This window comes from Myotis myotis, unplaced genomic scaffold (assembly GCF_014108235.1).
Source record: "Myotis myotis isolate mMyoMyo1 unplaced genomic scaffold, mMyoMyo1.p scaffold_m19_p_2, whole genome shotgun sequence".
NCBI lineage: Eukaryota > Metazoa > Chordata > Mammalia > Chiroptera > Vespertilionidae > Myotis > Myotis myotis.
In genome coordinates, this window is record NW_023416324.1 from 98,924,691 (window position 1) to 98,944,119 (window position 19,429).

Here is a 19,429-nt window from a genome sequence, read left to right on the forward strand (position 1 = left end):
AGTGTGCTTTAAGAGTTGGCAAATAATTCCTTTCTGGTTCCAGAAAAGATGGGAAAATAGTTACATTGGAAGTGTGATTTGGGTATTCGGTACCAAAATTTGCTAGTTAAGTAGTTGTAGATTTCATTTGCCCCCCCTGAAGTTATCTGCAAAAGACGATAATTTTTCCCCAAGTACATAACTAATTTTCTCATGAAAATAAGTGCAAGCTGGGAGGTGTGTGGGTTCAGGATTAAGTACTCTGAGCTGCCAGTCTGCAACTGGCAAGTAGGGGGGAAAGGTTTCCTCTCCCCTCTTTCTTAAATGAGAATCTCAGACCTGTCTGAGAATAAGAACAAATTTAGGGAGAGTTTTAATTTGTAAAAAAAAAAAAAAAACAATAACAATTTTCTTATTGTTGCTGGGAGCCAATAAATAATGATTGCGTGGCATGTGGTGTGGCTACAGGATTATACTGGTTTTGTTTGTTTTCCCAGGCAGGAACCGCATTTGAGAATTTACAGAAGTAGTTTGTAAAAGTACGTTTTTACAAAAGTAACACGTAATTTGTGACCTCCTACCCCCTTCTTCTCCCCTTCTCCCTCCTCCTCCTCCCCTTCCTTCTTTTCTTCTTTTTAAAGAGCGCTTCTTGCACACAGTATAAATTAAACTTGGCTTTAAAATGCTAATTCCGAACCCACTTATTTAAATGTCTTTGAAACATTCACCCTTCTGCTTTTGAAGACAACTAATCACACGGAAGGAATGCACACAGCAGACATAAAAATGAACAAATACGGCCCGAATGTGAACGAACAAATAGTTATATGTTTAGAGAAATTAAAAACCGATTTCAGTCCCTCTGATCAGAGGATGCCTGTTAATATGAACTATTCTGTACTGTATCCCAAAGAGTTGTAAGGCACATCCATTATGCTCAGCCGGTAGCGGATCAGTTGAGACCAGACCTGAATCCTGCACCTCAATCACAAAAAGTGCAGAGGCTGGAGGTGGAAAAACCACAGGGAATTAGGCAGGTGCCTGAGCGGCCATCCAAAGTTAACGCACGGACTTAAGAGAAATATTTGTGCTCTTGGTTATCATCTCTTTGTTTTCATATTCGTTATTTTATTTCCTGATTGTGCTAAGAATATATTAGCTAGAAAGGGGTCCTCTTCGTCTTACACCTGGAGTCGCCAGTCTCCCCCGGCCTCCCCGGCTCCGGGCTCCGGGCCCAGAGAGGAGGGGCTGCAAAGGCGGGGCGCACTACCGGGCCGCGCGGCAGGTGGGGCGGGGCGGGGCGGGGGAGGCGAACCCGCCCGGGGCCACCGCCCAACCCGGCCCGGGGCTGCGCGCCGACAGGTATAAGAGGCCGGCTCGCCGGCGCCCCGCGCATCCGCCCGCCCCCGCCCAGAGCGACGGTCACAGATCGCGGGCCGAGCGCCGCAGGCTTGGCTCCCAGAGGGATGCTCTTGCCTGAGCGGCGAGACCAGCCCCGCTCGCCCCCCGCAGCCGCCGCCCCGCAGCCGCCGGCGTCCACCGACATGTCTCTCTACTGCGGCGACAACTTCGGCGTCTACTCGCAGCCCGGCCTGCCCCCGGCCGCCGCCGCCCCGGGCGCCCCCCCGGCCGCAAGGGCGCCCTACGGACTGGCCGACTACGCCGCCCCGCCCGCCGCCGCCGCCAACCCCTACCTGTGGCTCAACGGGCCGAGCGCGGGCGCCTCTCCGGGCGCCGCCGCAGCCGCGTACCTGGGCGCCCCGCCGCCGCCGCCGTCCAGGGGCGCAGCCGGGCCCTTCCTGCAGCCGCCGACCGCCGCCGGCACCTTCGCCTGCGCCCAGCGGTCCCTCGCGCAGGCCGCGCCCGCCGCGCCCTCGGGGCCCGCCGCACCCTGCGACCTGGGCTGGCTGTCCATGGCCAGCCGCGAGGACCTGATGAAGATGGTGCGGCCGCCCTACTCCTACTCGGCGCTCATCGCCATGGCCATTCAGAGCGCGCCCGAGCGCAAGCTCACGCTCAGCCACATCTACCAGTACGTGGCCGACAGCTTCCCCTTCTACCAGCGCAGCAAGGCGGGCTGGCAGAACTCCATTCGCCACAACCTGTCGCTCAACGACTGCTTCAAGAAGGTGCCCCGCGACGAGGATGACCCAGGTGAGAGCGGCTGGACAGGTGCTTCCTTCCGGGCCGGAGCGCAGGGAAGCGCGCGCGAACAGGGTGGGTGGGTGTTCGCGGCGTGGCTGACTTGAGATCCATGCGGAGTCTTCTGGTTCTAACTGGGGATGAGAGCCAGTGGAGGGATAACCACCCAAACTTCGTCTGATTGGGGCGAGGAGAAACCACAGGACAAAGAAAAGTTTCAGAGGACCCTTGGAGCGAGGACCCGGGGAGGGAGAAGCTCGCCCCTCACCCCCAATTTCCAGTCTCCACTCGGAGAGGCTGGCGGGTCTGAGCCCGTGCCGCTGGAGGGGAAGTAGACTGAGAACCAGTGAGCTCTCAGATGAAAGCGACTATAAAGGGATTCGGTTGAGCTGAGAATCCCATCACGTTTCACAAAAGAGGTGGTGAGAGCCTCCCGCACTAGCACGTTTCCTGAGCCTCTGGTGTCCTTCACAAAGCAGATCCTCTGCCTACCTTTAGTACTTCTAAAGTGGTTCTCAACCTTCCTAATGCCGCGCGACCCTTTAATACAGTTCCTCATGTTGTGGTGACCCCCCAACCATAAAATTATTTTCGTTGCTACTTCATAACTGTAATTTTGCTACTGTTATGAATCATAATGTAAATATCTGATATGCAGGATGTATTTTCATTGTTACAAATTGAACATAATTAAAGCATAGTGATTAATCACAAAAACAATATGTAATTATATATGTGTTTTCCCATGGTCTTAGGCGACCCCCCAAAGGGGTCGCGACCCACAGGTTGAGAACCGTTGCTTTAGAGCAGGGGTCCTCAAACTACGGCCCGGCCCGCGGGCCACATGCAAATACAAATATTGTATTTGTTCCCGTTTTGTTTTTATACTTTAAAATAAGATATGTGCAGTTTGCATAGGAATTTGTTCATAGTTTTTTTTTAAACTATAGTCGGGCTCTCCAACGGTCTGAGGGACAGTGAACTGGCCCCCTGTTTAAAAAGTTTGAGGACCCCTGCTTTAGAGGATAAGTAGCAAAGACACGAGACAGGGCAGAGGGATCAGCCTGCAAATTGTGGTTTTCGTACTTTAAGTATTTGAAAATGCAAAAAATTACCCCCCCCCCCCCCATTTACTTCTTTCTGCTCTGAGCCCTGGGGTGAAGAGGGCCGGGTGCAGTGGAGGGCTGTAATTGTTTCCCTCTACCTGGGAGGTGGAGGTGGGAAAAAGCTGAAAACGAGAGAGAAACAGATCCTACTTGAGATTTTCAGATGGAGCCCAGGACAAGGGAGATATGGACAGAGTTGTGATGGAAAAAGAAAAGAAATAGAAACCCTTTCAGTTGCACACTCCAGAGATTTAGAATCTTGGGTAAATTATATAAATACCCTAGAGTACTTGTACCTGAAGTCATGCAAGAGCAGTGGTTTCCAATAGAAATACAGTATGTAATACCCTTTGTAATACTTTAAGCAATAAAAAAAAAAAAAAGAAAGAAATACAGTATAAACCACATGTGACTAAGTTTTCTAGTAGCCACATTAATAAAAAGAAACCGGTGAATTTCATCTTAATGTGTTTTTTTTTATGTAAAACAAAATTTGTTTCAACCTATAACAAACCTAAAAATTATTAGTGAGGTACTTCATATTACTTTTTGGTACCAAGTCTTCAGAACCCTGTGAGTCCTACCCCACATCTTGCTTCGGATTAGCCACTTTTCAGGTGCCCATCAGCCACGTGTGGCTGGTGATTACTGCATTGGACCAGGCGTGCAGTTCTAGATGTGCATCTTCCAACTCTGCCTCTAAAGCAACTGAGATGGTCACATAAACTTTACATTCACTACTCAGACCTTCCAAAAGCTCAAGGATCTGTAGAGTGTCTTGTCAAAGTGCTTGGTATGAAGGTGGCACAATATAATTACCCTGATAGGTGAGGGCATTATTGAGATGGTAGTTGTGAACACATTTTTTTCTGAGACTTTTTACAGAGACTGTGTCAGTGGAGAAAATGGGTGTGAGGTGTGTGTGTTAGTTTGTGGAGGTAGTGAGGTATGCAGAGTCTAGAAGCAGTGATGGCGAACCTATGACACGTGTGTCAGGTGACATGCGAACTCATTTTTTTGGTTGATTTTTCTTTGTTAAATGGCATTTAAATATTTGAAATAAATATCAAAAATATACATCTTTGTTTTACTATGGTTGCAAATATCAAAAAATTTCTATATGTGACACCGCACCAGAGGTAAGTTAGGGTTTTTCAAAATGCTGACACACCGAGCTCAAAAGGTTCCCCATCACTGGTAGAGCATTCCTGGCTCTACTTCTGTTAACTGGGAATATGGCAGGTTACTAACCAGTCTGCACCTCAGGTTTCCCATCTGAGTAATGGAGGCAATAAATTACCTATCTCCATGGAGCTGTGAGGAGTAACAGAGGCTGTCCATGCAAGGCACTAAGTACAGAATAAGTGCTTAATAGTACTTTCAACACTGACAGTTGATTTTGCCAGAAGTGAAAAGAGCTTTGGGAAGATAAAATCCTCCAAGATGATTGTGTTAGATAAATTGTGAGTGACATTTTCTAAGCAGGAGACTAGCACTGCCTGCATTAAATGGGGCCCTGATCCCTGAGATTTGCCCAGTGGAGGGAAAACCTGGAAGATATATGGGGGCACCTCCTGCCTAGGGTGAGGGATACAGAGGCTCTAGGAGAGGCGTTCCCTTGTCCTCCAAACATGCCATCGAAGACGCTAATACAGGTGGTTGCTGAGTACTAACTGCCGTCTTTTTTATTCAGCAAGGCACAGGATTGGGTATTTGAGGTTGCCTTTTTTCCACTGGAGTATTTTTAGGGACAAGTGTTATATACTTTCAGCAAATAACAATGATAGATACTGTTTTTGCACTGCTTACTGTGTGCTGCCAGCTACTGGGCAAAGATACCATTTAATCCTCACAACCAACCTATGAGGTGGGGGCTGTTCTTATCCCTATTAAGTAGCGCCAGGATTTTTCGAGGCCACTCCATTTGGATCTAGAAGGGAGGGTGTTGGGTAATTATAAGTGCCTTGTGAATTGAATTAGGTTTTAAAATTTAAGAAACATACACTGCCAGGAGGAGGTGAAGGCAGATAGAACCTCTTTGTTCCAGATTTCTGTTTGAAGGTAAATAAAATCTCCCCCATACAGATAACTCTAGACAAGTGGTTCTCAACCTTCCTAATGCCACGACCCTTTAATACAGTTCCTCATGTTGTGGTGACCCTCAACCATAAAATTATTTTCGTTGCTACTTCATAACTGTAATTTTGCTACTGTTATGAATCGTAATGTAAATATCTGATATGCAGGATGTATTTAGGCGATCCCTGTGAAAGGGTCGTTCGACCCCCAAAGGGGTTGCGACCCACAGGTTGAGAACCGCTGCTCTAGACAGTATAGTGGACTGAGCATCTTCATCAGCGTTTAATGAAAGTCTGCCCTCCTTCTCTGGAAATAGAAGCTGAATGAGCAGGCATAAACTATCTCCTTCTCTAACACCTGTCTCTCATTTCCACAGGGAAAGGTAATTACTGGACCCTGGATCCAAACTGTGAGAAAATGTTTGATAATGGGAACTTCCGCCGGAAGCGAAAGCGCCGCTCTGAGGCCAGCAGCAGCTCTGCAGTGGCTGCAGGGACGTCAAAATCGGAAGAGGGTCTGTCCTCAGGATTAGGGGCTGGAGCGGGTGGGAAGCCGGAAGGAGAAAGCCCCTCTGCTCTGCTGAGGCCTTCCCAGTCTCCAGAGCCTCCTGAGGGCTCCAAGAGTGTCTCCTCCCCTGGAGGGCCCGTGCTCACCTCCACCCCTTGCCTCAACACCTTCTTCAGCAGCCTCAGCACCTTGAGTGTCAGCAGCAGTGGGAGCACCCAGCGAGCTGTCGCTGGTGGCCACCCCCTAGGGATCCAGGGGGCCCACCTGCCCTCCAGCAGCACGTTTCCCAACAGCTCCGTCTCGGAAGCCTCAGACAACTTGCAGCTGAGCACCAGCACCAGCAACGGCAGCAGCCAGAGATCTTCCTATTATAGCCCTTTCCCTGCCAGCACCGGTGCGGGGCAGAGCAGTCCCTTCAGCCCGCCTTTCTACAACTTCAGCATGGTCAACAGCATCATCTACCCGCGGGAGGGCTCTGAGGTGTAGACTTGAAGATGCACACCTGAGATCTTGTTAAAATCCATATTCCAAGGCGGCTGATCTGGAGCAGGTTCTGCGTTTCTCTGGAGCTCCTGGCTGATCTGGTCCATTAACCACACCTGGGAGTAGCCTGGGTATAGTAGACAACTCTTTCTACAACCCAGCAAGCTTCTCCAGGCTGCTCAGGGTAGGGCTTCCCTGAAGAGATAGCCGTCCCTCTCTGTCCTACGATGATAGCACCTGTGAGCCCTGTGAGGACAAGGGACCACATCTGTTCGTTCATCACTGTAGATCAGGGTTACAAGCTCAAATGTATACATGGCCAGCTAAAAAAAAGTGAATGACGTTATTGGGGAGGAAAAAGATAGCAATTGGCATTGGAAGCATCAGGGAGGAGTTGGGACTGACCCACTGAATTCTTTCCTTCTGCCTGGCAGCTTTCTGACTTTTCTAGAAAAGACAGATCTGTATTTTCATAGGAAACCTCCATTGGAATTCTTGGTTGCTAATTAAAGTTTAGAAAATACTGTACTGGGAAACCCCCCAAAACCATGAGCTCTATCCAGCTCATGAGTTCCCTTTACTCATGCTCAGCATCTGGTACATGGTAGATATTAATAGCAATAAAACTACCCAAGCAAGCCCTGTGTGCCAGGCATTGCTGGACACTGCACTCATTAACCCGCACAGCCTGGGCGACAGGTGATATTACCACCCCATTTTCATATGAGGCTGGGAAGCACCAGGATGTCAGGTGGCTCACTCCAGGCCATGCAGGTACCAGCTGTGCGGCAGGGCAGGGGCAGGTCCAGGCAGTCTGGCTCCAGGGCTGGTGCTTGCAGCTTTGTGTTTCTAGTTCCTGAGGGTAGACAGTGCATAGAGAGTAGGAATGAGCTAGATCACATTTGACCAAAGATTCCAGTTGAAATAAATGTCACTTGAGATGTTCCCGTGAGCAGCACGGATGGAACCCCCACCTCCATGTTACTTGTGCCACTGTATTCCTGAGGCCTGGGCTGACCATTGTCCTCGTAATCCTGACATCCTGTCCCTTTTAGCATGTGTCCTGAGTTTTTCTTTAAATGAAGTATTAGAATTTTATTAAAAATAGTTTTTAAATTGAATTTTTATTTACCACAAATGGTTGTGTTTTTTTAAAAAACCAGTTGTGGTAATTTTTTTAAAAATATAATTTACTTTTAGCACTCCCTTTTACTTCTCAAGAGGTATTTTCATTTGAATAATTTGTATGGTTAGCCTCCCAGCACCCAGCAGAGAGCCTGGTGCCCAGTCATTGCTTGAACTTGAACTTATCCAAAAAGTATTAGTCTATCTTATTGGAACAATGTTACATTAAGACGAAGATAATATCCTATGAATTGCCTTAGTGCCATGCTGTTGGTTTGGGGTTTTAATTTTTTTTTTTTAAAGGAACACAAGTACATTGTTAAAAAAAATTAGCTTTCCTCTGTGTATTCTTTCTTAAAACTCAAAGCATTACTCTTAAATTTTTATTTTGAAATAACTTACAGGAAACTATTTTTTAAAGTAGTTTATTGAGGTACAAGTAACATCACCATTATTTAAATATTATGAACAGGTGTACCTGGTTTTATTGTGCTTCACAGAGGTTGCATTTTTTTTTTTTTTACAAATTAAAGGCAAGACCCTCACCAGCAAAAAGATGACACTTGCTTTCTAAGACTGGTCTGGCACAGAAACTGCAGCATCCAAGGTTTGCCTGCAGAAAGAACCAAAGACTGCCCACCCACACTGCACAAAATCCAGTTTCAGGGGTATTATTTTATGTGAAAATCCTATGGACTTTTATAACTATTGTTTCTAACACAGTTCTATATTTGTAAAATAATTTATAATGTGAACTGAGACAAAAATTTTCCCTAGGAAAGTACACTACGTGCTGAGAATCTCATGAAATAAACTAAGTGGGATGACTTCTGGCCATTTTTCAGCATTGCTATTTTTCTGTCTTCAGTTTCTTTCTCCTAAAAGAAGAGATGTGAGTGGCATGGCACCAGCGCCACTACAGAGACTTGTGTTGAGAGGGGAGCGACTGACCTTTGGCGTCTTTCCACCACCCCCATCTGAAAAGGCAGGGATGGAGCAGCCACTCTGGGGAGGGTCTTACAGGCATGACCATTTTATTAGAGTCACAGTTCTGTCATTTAGATTAACGTGCAATTCAGTGCACCAGACGATTTCTGTTGCAGAAAGAAATGTGCTGGAAAAGTTTCATCAGCTGACAGTAGTCCTTGGGTGCAGCCCCAGGTGTTCCAGTCCTCGAGGGGGCCACAGGCAGCCCAGCATTTCCCAGGAAACTTGAAAACAGCTTCGTCTGGAAAAACCTGAAATAGGCTTCTGGGCTAGGGTTTCTCAGCACCAGCATTGCTGATGTTTGGGGCTCAGTAATTTTGTCGTAGAGGTAGCCCTTTACACCACAGGGTGTCTGCAGCATCCCTGGTCCCTACCCATTATACCCCCCTGGGCCCTGGCCATGAGTGATAACCAAGAGTATCTGCAGGCATTGCCAATGGACCCTGGGGGACAAAATGAGCCCTGGTTGAGAACCACTGATGTAGGTCAACACCCACAGTTTGTCAAGGATGAAAGGAAGCCCCCTTGGTCCCCAACAGAAAGTCCTAGGTCTTGGGCTAGCAGTCAGGCCCTGAATGAGTTAGACCTCTGGGCTTGTGCAGGCAGTTTGTCCTGAGATGCCCTTTCTCCTAAGGAGAATAAGTTGTGAGCGGGTGTAACCCAGTAACAGGCATTTCTCAAAGCTGGGACCGATGATTCACCCAGTCACATTGGAGGTAGGGCTCCTTCAATATTTTAGTTGTTGATTATAGATTTCTTATGGTAGCTTCCTTCTTGGCATCTAATTCTTTTACTAGTAGAGACCTAGGCTGGGGATAATTTTAATTAAACAGTAGTAAATGATCTGGGTTATTTAGGGGTTGTGGGGGAGGGGGGACGACAGGACACAGGCATAGGGAGGACATGCTAAAAGAACATGATTAACCTGTATTTGGAAATATCTAGTTCTGGGTGGTTGATGGCTATTAAATGCCAGAATACTGATATCTGTGAGAACAAAGATGAGAAGAACAACTAACTGGGAAGAGCAGCAGGTGCCTCAGACTCCACTCCCAGGACTGAGGAAGCTGTGCCTCCTGCTGGGCATGGGATTAAAGGGAAGAGGACTAAGCTGCCTGTGCCTGTAATATTTTCAGGTCAAAGTCTGCACCTGCTTTCCAATTGGGAACCAGGTCAGAAATACAAACCTGAGCCAAATTTCACTCTGTGGTGCTCAGAACTGCAGAGGAAAGAATGTGGACCCATGGCACACTGTTCCGCAGCTTTCGTTCCCTGGGGTTCCTGGACTGGGGGCTGTGGTCAGGTTGAGGCCAATTATGCACCTTTATAACCTAAAGCACCTGCCTTCGGCCTTCTAGAACCTCGTGTACCATTCAGAGTCAGACAGGAGCCAAGGAGAATGTGAAAACTGAATTAGCAGTGCTCAGGTTTTCTGTTTAATATTTTTGGATCCTTTCACCCCATACTTAAACTTTAATGGAAAAGGACTTTGAAAACTGTGCCTTCCCCAGCTCCTCCCCAGCCGCCAAGGGCATTCCTTGGTTCCTCCCAGGGCCAACTGGGCCAAGGTAGAGACAGGAGGAGCCTCACTGAATTTTGAAGGAAATTCTAAAAGTGTGCTCCTTCTCAGATCCCCAAATTTGGAAAGAGCCTAAATTTTGGGGTCTAACTGTGTCTTGTTTTCTTTAGATGCTCTAGTCACTGACACCAGTGGTTGTCAATGAAAAAGCAGCCACTGTGGTTTTCTGTGCCAGCAGGGTCTGGCCAGTTTCTGGGGTAAAGACCTGGTGGGCCATCCAGGCCTTGCCTTTTGTTATGGAAAGCAGTCAGCTGGGGCGGATGGCTAGCACCACTACAGAGAGGAGTTTCCAGTTAGCTTTGAAAACAAAAGAAACCAGGCAGCTACCAAATTCCTCCCATGGTTTTTATTCATGATGCCAGGGCATCACCAAAACCCTAGGAGGCCAGGAGAGCAGCCCTTTATCATTTAAACAAGGGAACATTACAATAATAATAATAATAACTCACTTCTTGGATGCCAGGCACTGTCCTAAAGCATGTCTATAAAATAGCTAGATTAACCTCCCAAAAGTGCATTAGTAGTTACTGTCTTTATTCATTTCAGCAATGAGAGCACTGAGGCCTGTGGCCTGTGTGTAACGAGGCCTTAGTCAAAAATCTGAGGAAAGTGGTCAAACTAGGATTCAAAATCAGGCCAACCAATGTCACCTGCCCTGTACCTTCTGTGCTGCCTCTCCATTTGGAGATGAAAAGAGAGGCACAGAGAGGTTAAGTGAGGTGCCCAAGGCCACACAGCTTGCTGGTTGCAGATTTGGGCCTCGCTTCAGGGCTCCTGCCTGCTATCCTCATAGTGAGATTCTCTTCAGGCATTTCCTCTGTATGTTCTCTAGGCTTTTGTGTCTGGGGCTTCTTTTCCAGGACGCAGGAAGGTAAGCAGTAGGGAGAAAAGTCATTTTTTTTTTTTTTTGACCAGCAGGCAGCCAAGTCAGGCGCCCAGATCTCAGGCTCTGAAGCTGCCGAGGAAGCCAGAGGTTGGGGACACAGCCTTCCATTGGATATTTATCTATTAGCTCAGCAAGTCCCTTTCAGTTATCAGACCCTGTGCTAGGCATTGAGATGATCCTTAGCAAGCCAGTGGTGGCCTAGAACAAGTATTCCCAGGCTGAAGTGATGTTCCCCCACCTGGCTGCCAGCCTGTGCTGAGGGAGCTAGGATGGTTTAATCTGGAAAAGCTTACACCATCACTCCTTCTCTTTCCTGTGACTGGTGTTAGATCACAGGACCTGGACCAGTGTTATTCAAAGCTGGGCTGACTGAATGACAGAGTGCTCTTAAAGGCCCAGGGCCTTGGTGCAGACTAAGGTCCTTTCAGTTCCCTCCCACCTTTCCAGCCCTGGCTGGTCCAGCCACAGTGAGGCCACATAGCATCCTGGCTGTCAGCTTCCAGCCCCAGCCCCAGGGGGCAGAGAATGGTGTCTGTGTCCTGCACTTCCAAGGAGGCTTGAGGCTTCCTCTTCCACAGTTTACCTTCTTGAAATGCATTAAACAAACCACATTGTAGGGATCCCTCTGCTCCATGTTGAGATCTTAAAGCTGAGCATTAACAAGCATGAGGACCTCTATTTTCTTTCATCGGCAAGATGATGCCAACTGACTCCATTCTGTAACTACTCACCTCCAATGCTCCGCACCTGGTGACGCACAAACTCCCCAGGTCTCAGTCTTCACCTCTATAAAACGAGTCATAGTGTTACCAGAGAAATGCGTGAATGGCCTTTCTCCGCTGCTAGTGTGAGGGTGGTTCTTGGGATACCACTGAAAGAAGCATTTTGAGAGGCCCGCATGGGAGGATGAGATGTGGTAGAAAGCTTTATTTGAGTGGAATTAAATCCTTGGGTTTCCAAATTCCCATTTCCCTTAGTCCAGTCCTGAAAAATGTGCAGCTAGGAATTCAGCTGAGCTAGAAGCAAAGCCAGTGTCCATGGTGGATCTGGGTCCAGAGTAGCATCAGGCTTCTTACAGCCCATTAGTCCATTGTGTGTGGGCCCACATGGCTGTGGGCCATGTAGGGAAATGCAAGGCAGCCAAGAGAGCACACACCCTGCAACAACAGTCCCAAGAGTCTAAAGAACACAAGAGCAAGAGATTGAGAAAACAAACTATTTTGTTTAGGAGCTTAAGTATCTCAAATCTTCCCACACTTGCAGTGCCCACACCTACTCTGGGAAATGACCTGTTCCCAGGTGTGACCGACAGGAAAGTAACTTCCCTATTTCACCCAGACCTTACTGGGTATGCTACAATATTTGGCCTTTCCTTTGCTACTTACCAATTATTCATAAATAAGTTAAATTACAATGGTATCAAATAACAATATGTACCTCACAGGACTGTTGAGAAGGTTAATATATCTACTTTATATTGAATCTGTGTGTTTGCCCAATGGTAACATCGAGAAGGGATTCTCATCCACCCACAGAGCCTCCAGTGTCTCTTTTCAGAAAGACTGAGGTCAATATTATCCATTTTGTTTTCCAACAGCCTTAGAGGATGAGTATTTTGACCTCCTATTACAGAAAAGTAAAAACAGAGTAAAACAGCACCAGGAAAGGGAGGTTCACTCAGTAATTGATCCGGGTAATGGGAGAGTCCACAGTTAAATGTTCTGAACTATGGAGGGTTCTCTCTTTTCCGAGTCCAGCATGGCTAGAGAGTGGTCTGGTTCCTGAGTAAGGGCGGCTAGGGATTGAGAAAATGAAAGAAAGAAACAGACACAGAGATGGAAGGAAAAAGCTGGGTCTGGGTGGGACCGCTGCCCTCTTCTGATGGAGAGACAGGGACCCAGCACCGATATAGCATATTTATTTTGTACCCCAAGTACCAGGAAGTTTCACCAAAGGTCAAAACAAAGGAGCTTGGGTGGGCCCGAGTCCTATTCATTCCTGGTGCTTGGCTGGATTTACGTAATAAAACCCACTTCCTGGCACCTGGGCAAAAATGAAGGTCAAGCTGAGAACACTTCTGCCTTTTTGGTAAGATGTGATTCCAGGACATGGCTTTGCCTACTGCTCTGGATTCAGCTGACAATTTATTAAAGAAATGCCCATGTGCCTTCCCAGGGACTCTCTACACTGAACACCTACCAACAGTTATTCTGCTTCCTCTGTTTCCCTCACCCTCCACATCCAAGCCCTAAGCAAGAACTCTTTGCTCTAGTATCCAAAATTGGTCTCCAGAGATTAAAATGGCAGCAGAGTAAGTGGATGCTACACAGAAATGCTCCCAGGACCAAATTGGAATTATGACAAAAATACATCCTGAATAATCAACTAAAGACTACCTGGAGAGAAGCCTGATAACCAAGAATGGAAAGTGGAAACCACATAGAGACTGGTAGGAAGGGCAGAGGTGTGAAAGGGCTGGCTGGGCTCCCACAGACAGCAGTTGAAGATATCTCAACTGTGGAGGGTTGCCACTGAGAACTCTGGGGTATAATCCCCAAGATAGGCCCCCCCAGCAGAGAGCACCAGAACTGAGAAAGGTGCCCACATAATATCTGGCTGTGAAAAGCAGCAGGAATGCTGTCTGTGAGGGAAAGACAGCTGGAAATGCAGGAACCCTCTTAAAAGACCAACATACAAAATTTCATGTGTAGCCACTCACTTTGTGCTCTGGAAGAGGAAGGGCAGACTGGAGCTGTGTGAGCAGAAGCCAGGGTTGGGGGCTTTGGGGTTGGAGCTCAGAAGGCAGAGGCCCCGGTTTCCTGTGCTGAGTCATTTCCTCATGCTGTGGAGGACATTGTTCTCAAGCAGATATTTGCTATCAGGGGGTTTTGCCTGGGGGAAGGCAGTTAACCCACTCTATTGGAAAACACCTTACTCCACAATGTGGAGTTTCTGAGGCTCATTAAGAGACTGAGGATAATAATTAGCCTCCAGGCAGAAGCAATTGTGCCACCCTGTTGGAAAACCTCTCACCATCTGTGGATGATAGCCTGAGGGCTACTCAAGACTGAATCCAATCAGTCTGCAGACTGAGGTAGTTTCTGAAGGCTTTGAGTTCTTGTCTGATCTAATTAATCAGAAACAGCGTTTGATACTATCCTACACTAGAAAATGAGAGGCATAACAGAGTTACCTAATACATAGTCACAAACCCAAATAGGCAGCCAAAATGAGGAGATAAACAAACATCCCCCAAATGAAAGAACAAGAGAATTGTCCAGAAGAAGAGACAAATGAAATGGAGATAAGAAATTTATCTGATATAGAGTTCAGAATAATGATGGTAAAGATGCTCAACAGCATGAGAAAAGATATAGAAACTATGAAAAAAGAACAGTTGGAAATAAAGAATGACATAGCACAAACAAAGAACACATTGGAAGGGATACACAGCAGATTAGGGGAAGCTGAGGATCAGATCAATGAATTAGAAGACAGGATAGAAAAAATCAATCAGAGAACCAAAAAGGGGAGAACCAAGATGGCGGCATAGGTTAACGCCGGAGTTTGCTGCCTTGAACAACTACTTCAAAAGTGAAACTAAAAAACGGAATGGACATCACCCAGAACCACAGGAACGCTGGCTGAGTGGAAGTCCTACAACTAGGAGGAAAGAGAAACGCATACGGACACTCAGAGGAGGCACAGTGCTGAAGTCAAATTCTGAGGTACGGAGTGTGCGGAGCGGGCTGGCGGCGGAGGGCGTGGTTGGCGTTTTCAATCGGGAGGGAGTCGCAGACTCTGAGCTCCAGATACAGGCAAGTCTTTAGGGACCCAGACTCAAACGGGAGAAGCGGGACTGTCTGGCTTCGGTCAGAGCGAGTGCAGCTTTCTCTCCGAGGTTTGCAGCGGGTGCTGGGACTCAGAGAGGCAGACCCCTGGGGACAGGACTGAGAGTCGCCATAACTGCTCTCTCCGGTCCACCCTGTTGATCCTGTGCGACCCGCCCCGCCCAAGCCCTGCACAGAGGCATTTGCCGGATAGCCTCAGGCAAACGCCAGATTAGCACCTCCCTAGAGGACAGAAGTTCTCTCACTGCAGACACAGCTGATTCTCATAGCCACTTGGCCTGGAGGTCAAACCCTCCCTGGTATTAGCTACAACAATCAAGGTTTAACTATAAGACTGCGCACAAAGACCACTAGGGGGTGCACCAAGGAAGCGTAACAAAATGCGGAGACAAAGAAACAGGACAAAATTGTCAATGGAAGATATAGAGTTCAGAACCACACTTTTAAGGTCTCTCAAGAACTGTTTAGAAGCCGCCGATAAACTTAATGAGATCTACAAGAAAACTAATGAGACCCTCGATGTTATATTGGGGAACCAACTAGAAATTAAGCATACACGGACTGAAATAACGAATATTATACAGACTCCCGACAGCAGACCAGAGGAGCGCAAGAATCAAGTCAATGATTTGAAATGCGAGGAAGCAAAAAACACCCAACCGGAAAAGCAAAATGAAAAAAGAATCCAAAAATGCGAGGACAGTGTAAGGAGCCTCTGGGACAGCTTCAAGCGTACCAACATCAGAATTATAGGGGTGCCAGAAGATGAGAGAGAGCAAGATATTGAAAACCTATTTGAAGAAATAATGACAGAAAACTTCCCCCACCTGGTGAAAGAAATGGACTTACAGGTCCAAGAAGCGCGGAGAACCCCAAACAAAAGGAATCCAAAGAGGACCACACCAAGACACATCATAATTAAAATGCCAAGAGCAAAAGAGAAAGAGAGAATCTTAAAAACAGCAAGAGAAAGAAACTCAGTTACCTACAAGGGAATACCCATACGACTGTCAGCTGATTTCTCAACAGAAACTTTGCAGGCCAGAAGGGAATGGCAAGAAATATTCAAAGTGATGAATACCAAGAACCTACAACCAAGATTACTTTATCCAGCAAAGCTATCATTCAGAATTGAAGGTCAGATAAAGAGCTTCACAGATAAGGAAAAGCTAAAGGAGTTCATCACCACCAAACCAGGATTATATGAAATGCTGAAAGGTATCCTTTAAGAAGAGGAAGAAGAAGAAAAAGGTAAAGATACAAATTATGAACAACAAATATGCATCTATCAACAAGTGAATCTAAGAATCAAGTGAATAAATAATCTGATGAACAGAATGAACTGGTGATTATAATAGAATCAGGGACACAGAAAGGGAATGGACTGACCATTCTTGTGGGGGGAAAGGGATGTGGGAGATGCGGGAAGAGACTGGACAAAAATCGTGCACCTATGAATGAGGACAGTGGGTGGGGAGTGAGGGCGGAGGGTGGGGCGGGAACTGGGAGGAGGGGAGTTAAGGGGGGGAAAAAAGAGGAACAAATGTAATAATCTGAACAATAAAGATTTAAAAAAAAAAAAAAAAGAGAACCAAAAAGGAAAAGCAATTACAAAGCAAGAGGGCAGCTTAAGGGAGCTGTGGGGCAACATGAAATGAAACAATATTTGCATTGTAGGTGTGCCAGAAGGGGAAGAAAGGGAGCAAGGGATAGAGAATGTATTTGAAGATATAATGGCAGAAAAGTTGCCTAACCTGGTGAAGGAGAAAGTCACACTTCTTCAGGCAGCACAGAGTCCCAAGTAAGAAGAACCCAAACAGGCCCATGCTCAGACACACTAATTAAAATGCCAAAAATTGAAGACAAAGAGAGAATCTTAAAGGCGGCAAGAGAAAAGCAAATTGTTACCTACAAATGAGCTCCCATAATGCTGTCATCTGCTTTCTCATCAGACACTCTACAGGCCAGAACAGAATGGCATGAAGTCCACAAGGTAATGGGAAGCAAGGATCTGAGACCAAGATTACCATATCTAGCAAGGCTATCATTCAAAATAGATGGTGAAATAAAGGGCTTCCCAAACAAAAAAGCTAAAGGAGTTCATCACCACCAAGCCCGAATTACAAGAAATGCTAAAAGGAAGATTAGAGAATATGAGAAGAATATGAGAAGAATAGAGAGAGAGAGAAACCTAGTCATACAGAATTAAAATGGCAATAAATAAGTACTTATCAATAATAACCTTAAATGTAAATGGATTAAATACTCCAATTAAAAGACATAGAGTAGCTGAATGGATACAAAAACATGACCCAACTATATGCTATCTACAATAGATGCACCTCAGAACAAAAGACTCACATAAGATGAGAGTGAAGAGATGGAAAAAAGTTTCCCATACAAATGGAAATGAAAAAAAAAAAAAAAAAGCTGGCATAGCAATACTCATATCTGAAAAAATAGACTTCAGAATGAAGGTCATCACAAGAGACAACAAAGGTCACTACATAATACTAAAGGGATCAATCCAACAAGAGGCTATAATCCTGATAAACATATATGCACCTAATATAGAAGCACCTAAATATATAAAAAATTTCTAGAGGACTTTAAGGGAGAGGTCAACCACAGTACAGTCATAGTAGGGGACCTTAACACCCTGCTGACTTCAGTGGATAGATCCTCCCGACAAAAAATTCACAAGGAAACAGTGACTCTCGAGGACATTGGATCAGATGGATTTAATTGACATTTCACCCCAAAGCTACAGAATATACATTCTTCTCAAGTGCAAATGGATCATTCACAGAGATAAACTACATGTTAGGATACAAAACAAGTCTCTACAAGTTCAAGAAGATTGAAATCATATAAAGCATCTTCTCAGATCACAGTGGAATGAAATTAGAAATCAAATAACTACAGGAAAAACACCCAAAAACATGGAGGCTAAATAGCATGTTTTTAAACAATGAACGGGTTACCAATGAGTTCAAGAAAGAAATAAAAAACTTCCTGTAAACAAATGAAAATGAACACACAACAACCCAAAATCTCTGGGACACAGCAAAAGCAGTCCTGAGAGGGAAGTTCATAGCACTACAGGCCTAACTCAAAAAATAAGAAACATTAATAATAAACTTTTAACCCTACAATTTAAAGAATTAGAAAGAGAACAACAAGAAAAGCCCAGAGTAAGTAGAAGGAAATAATAAAGATTAGAGCAGAAATAAATGACATGGAAACTAAAAACAATACAAAAAAATCAATGAAACCAAGAGCTGGATCTTTGAAAAGGTAAGCACAATTAATGAACCCCTAGCCAGACTCATCAAGAAACAAAGAGAGAGGACCCAAATAAATAAAATAAAAAATGAAAGCAGATAAGTAGCCACTGACATCACAGAAATACAAAAGATTGTAAGAAAATAGTATGAACAACTATATGCTAACAAGCTGGACAATGTGGATGAAATGGACAAATTCCTAGGAAAATGCAACCTCCCAAAACTGTATCAGGAAGAATCAGGAAACCTTAATAGGAAAATAACAACTGATAAAATAGAAGCAGTAATCAAAAAACTCCCAGTAAACAAAAGCCCTGGTCCACATGATTTCACAGCAGTTTTACCAAATATTCAAAGAAGACTAACACCTATCCTTCTCAAACTATTTAAAAAAAAAATCCAAGAGGAAGGAACACTTCCAAGCTCATTATCCTAATTCCAAAACCAGATTAAGACACTACAAAGAAAGAGAATTGCAGGCCAATATCCCTGATGAATATAGATGCTAAAATCCTCAACATATACTAACAAATTGGATCCAGCAATATATTAAAAAGATCATACACCATGACCAAATGAAATTTACTCCAGAGATGCTGGGCTGGTATAATATTTTCAAATCAATAAATGTGATATATCACATAAACAAATTGAAAGACAAAAATCACATGATCTTATCAATAGACACAGAAAAAGCATTCGATAAAATCCAACACCCATTTTTTAAAAAATTTCTTTCTTGATTAAGGTATTACATATGTGTCCTTATCCCCCCATTACTTCCCCACCTCCCCCACTCATGCCCTCACTCCCCTGTTGTCTGTGTCCATTGGTTCGGTTTATATGCATGCACACAAGTCCTTTGGTTGATCTCTCCCCCTTCCCCCCACCCTCCCCTACCTTCCTTCTGAGGTTTGATGGTCTGATCAATGCTTCTCTGTCTCTGGATCTGTTTTTGTTCATCAGTTTATGTTGTTCATTATATTCTATAAATGAGTGAGATCATGTGATATTTATCTTTCTCTGACTGGCTTATTTCACTTAGCATAATGCTCTCCAGTTTCATCCATGCTGTTGCAAATGGTAAGAATTCCTTTTTTGCCGAAGCGTAGTATTCCATTGTGTTGATGTACCACTGTTTTTTAATCCACTCATCTGCTGATGGGCACTTAGGCTGTTTCCAAATCTTAGCTATTGTAAATTTTGCTGCTATGAACATAGGGGTGCATATATCCTTTCTGATTGGTGTTTCTGGTTTCTTGGAATATATTCCTAGAAGTGCGATTATTGGATCAAGTGGAAATTCTATTTTTCACTTTTTGAGGAAACTCCATACTGTTCTCCACAGTGGCTGCACCAGTCTGCATTCCCACCAGCAGTGAAGGAGGGTTCCTTTTTCTCCGCATCCTCTCCAACAC

At 45.3% G+C, this 19,429-nt stretch overlaps 1 protein-coding gene across 1 annotated transcript; it reads left to right on the forward strand.

Moving 5' to 3' along the window:
* The first annotated feature begins 1,523 nt into the window (after nucleotides 1–1,523).
* FOXI3 (forkhead box I3) lies at nucleotides 1,524–6,323 on the forward strand. Its single transcript, XM_036348014.1, has 2 exons — nucleotides 1,524–2,133; nucleotides 5,683–6,323. Exons 1-2 carry the CDS (start codon nucleotides 1,524–1,526, stop codon nucleotides 6,297–6,299), a joined length of 1,227 nt encoding a protein of 408 aa, XP_036203907.1. The 3' UTR covers nucleotides 6,300–6,323.
* The last annotated feature ends 13,106 nt before the right edge of the window (nucleotides 6,324–19,429 follow it).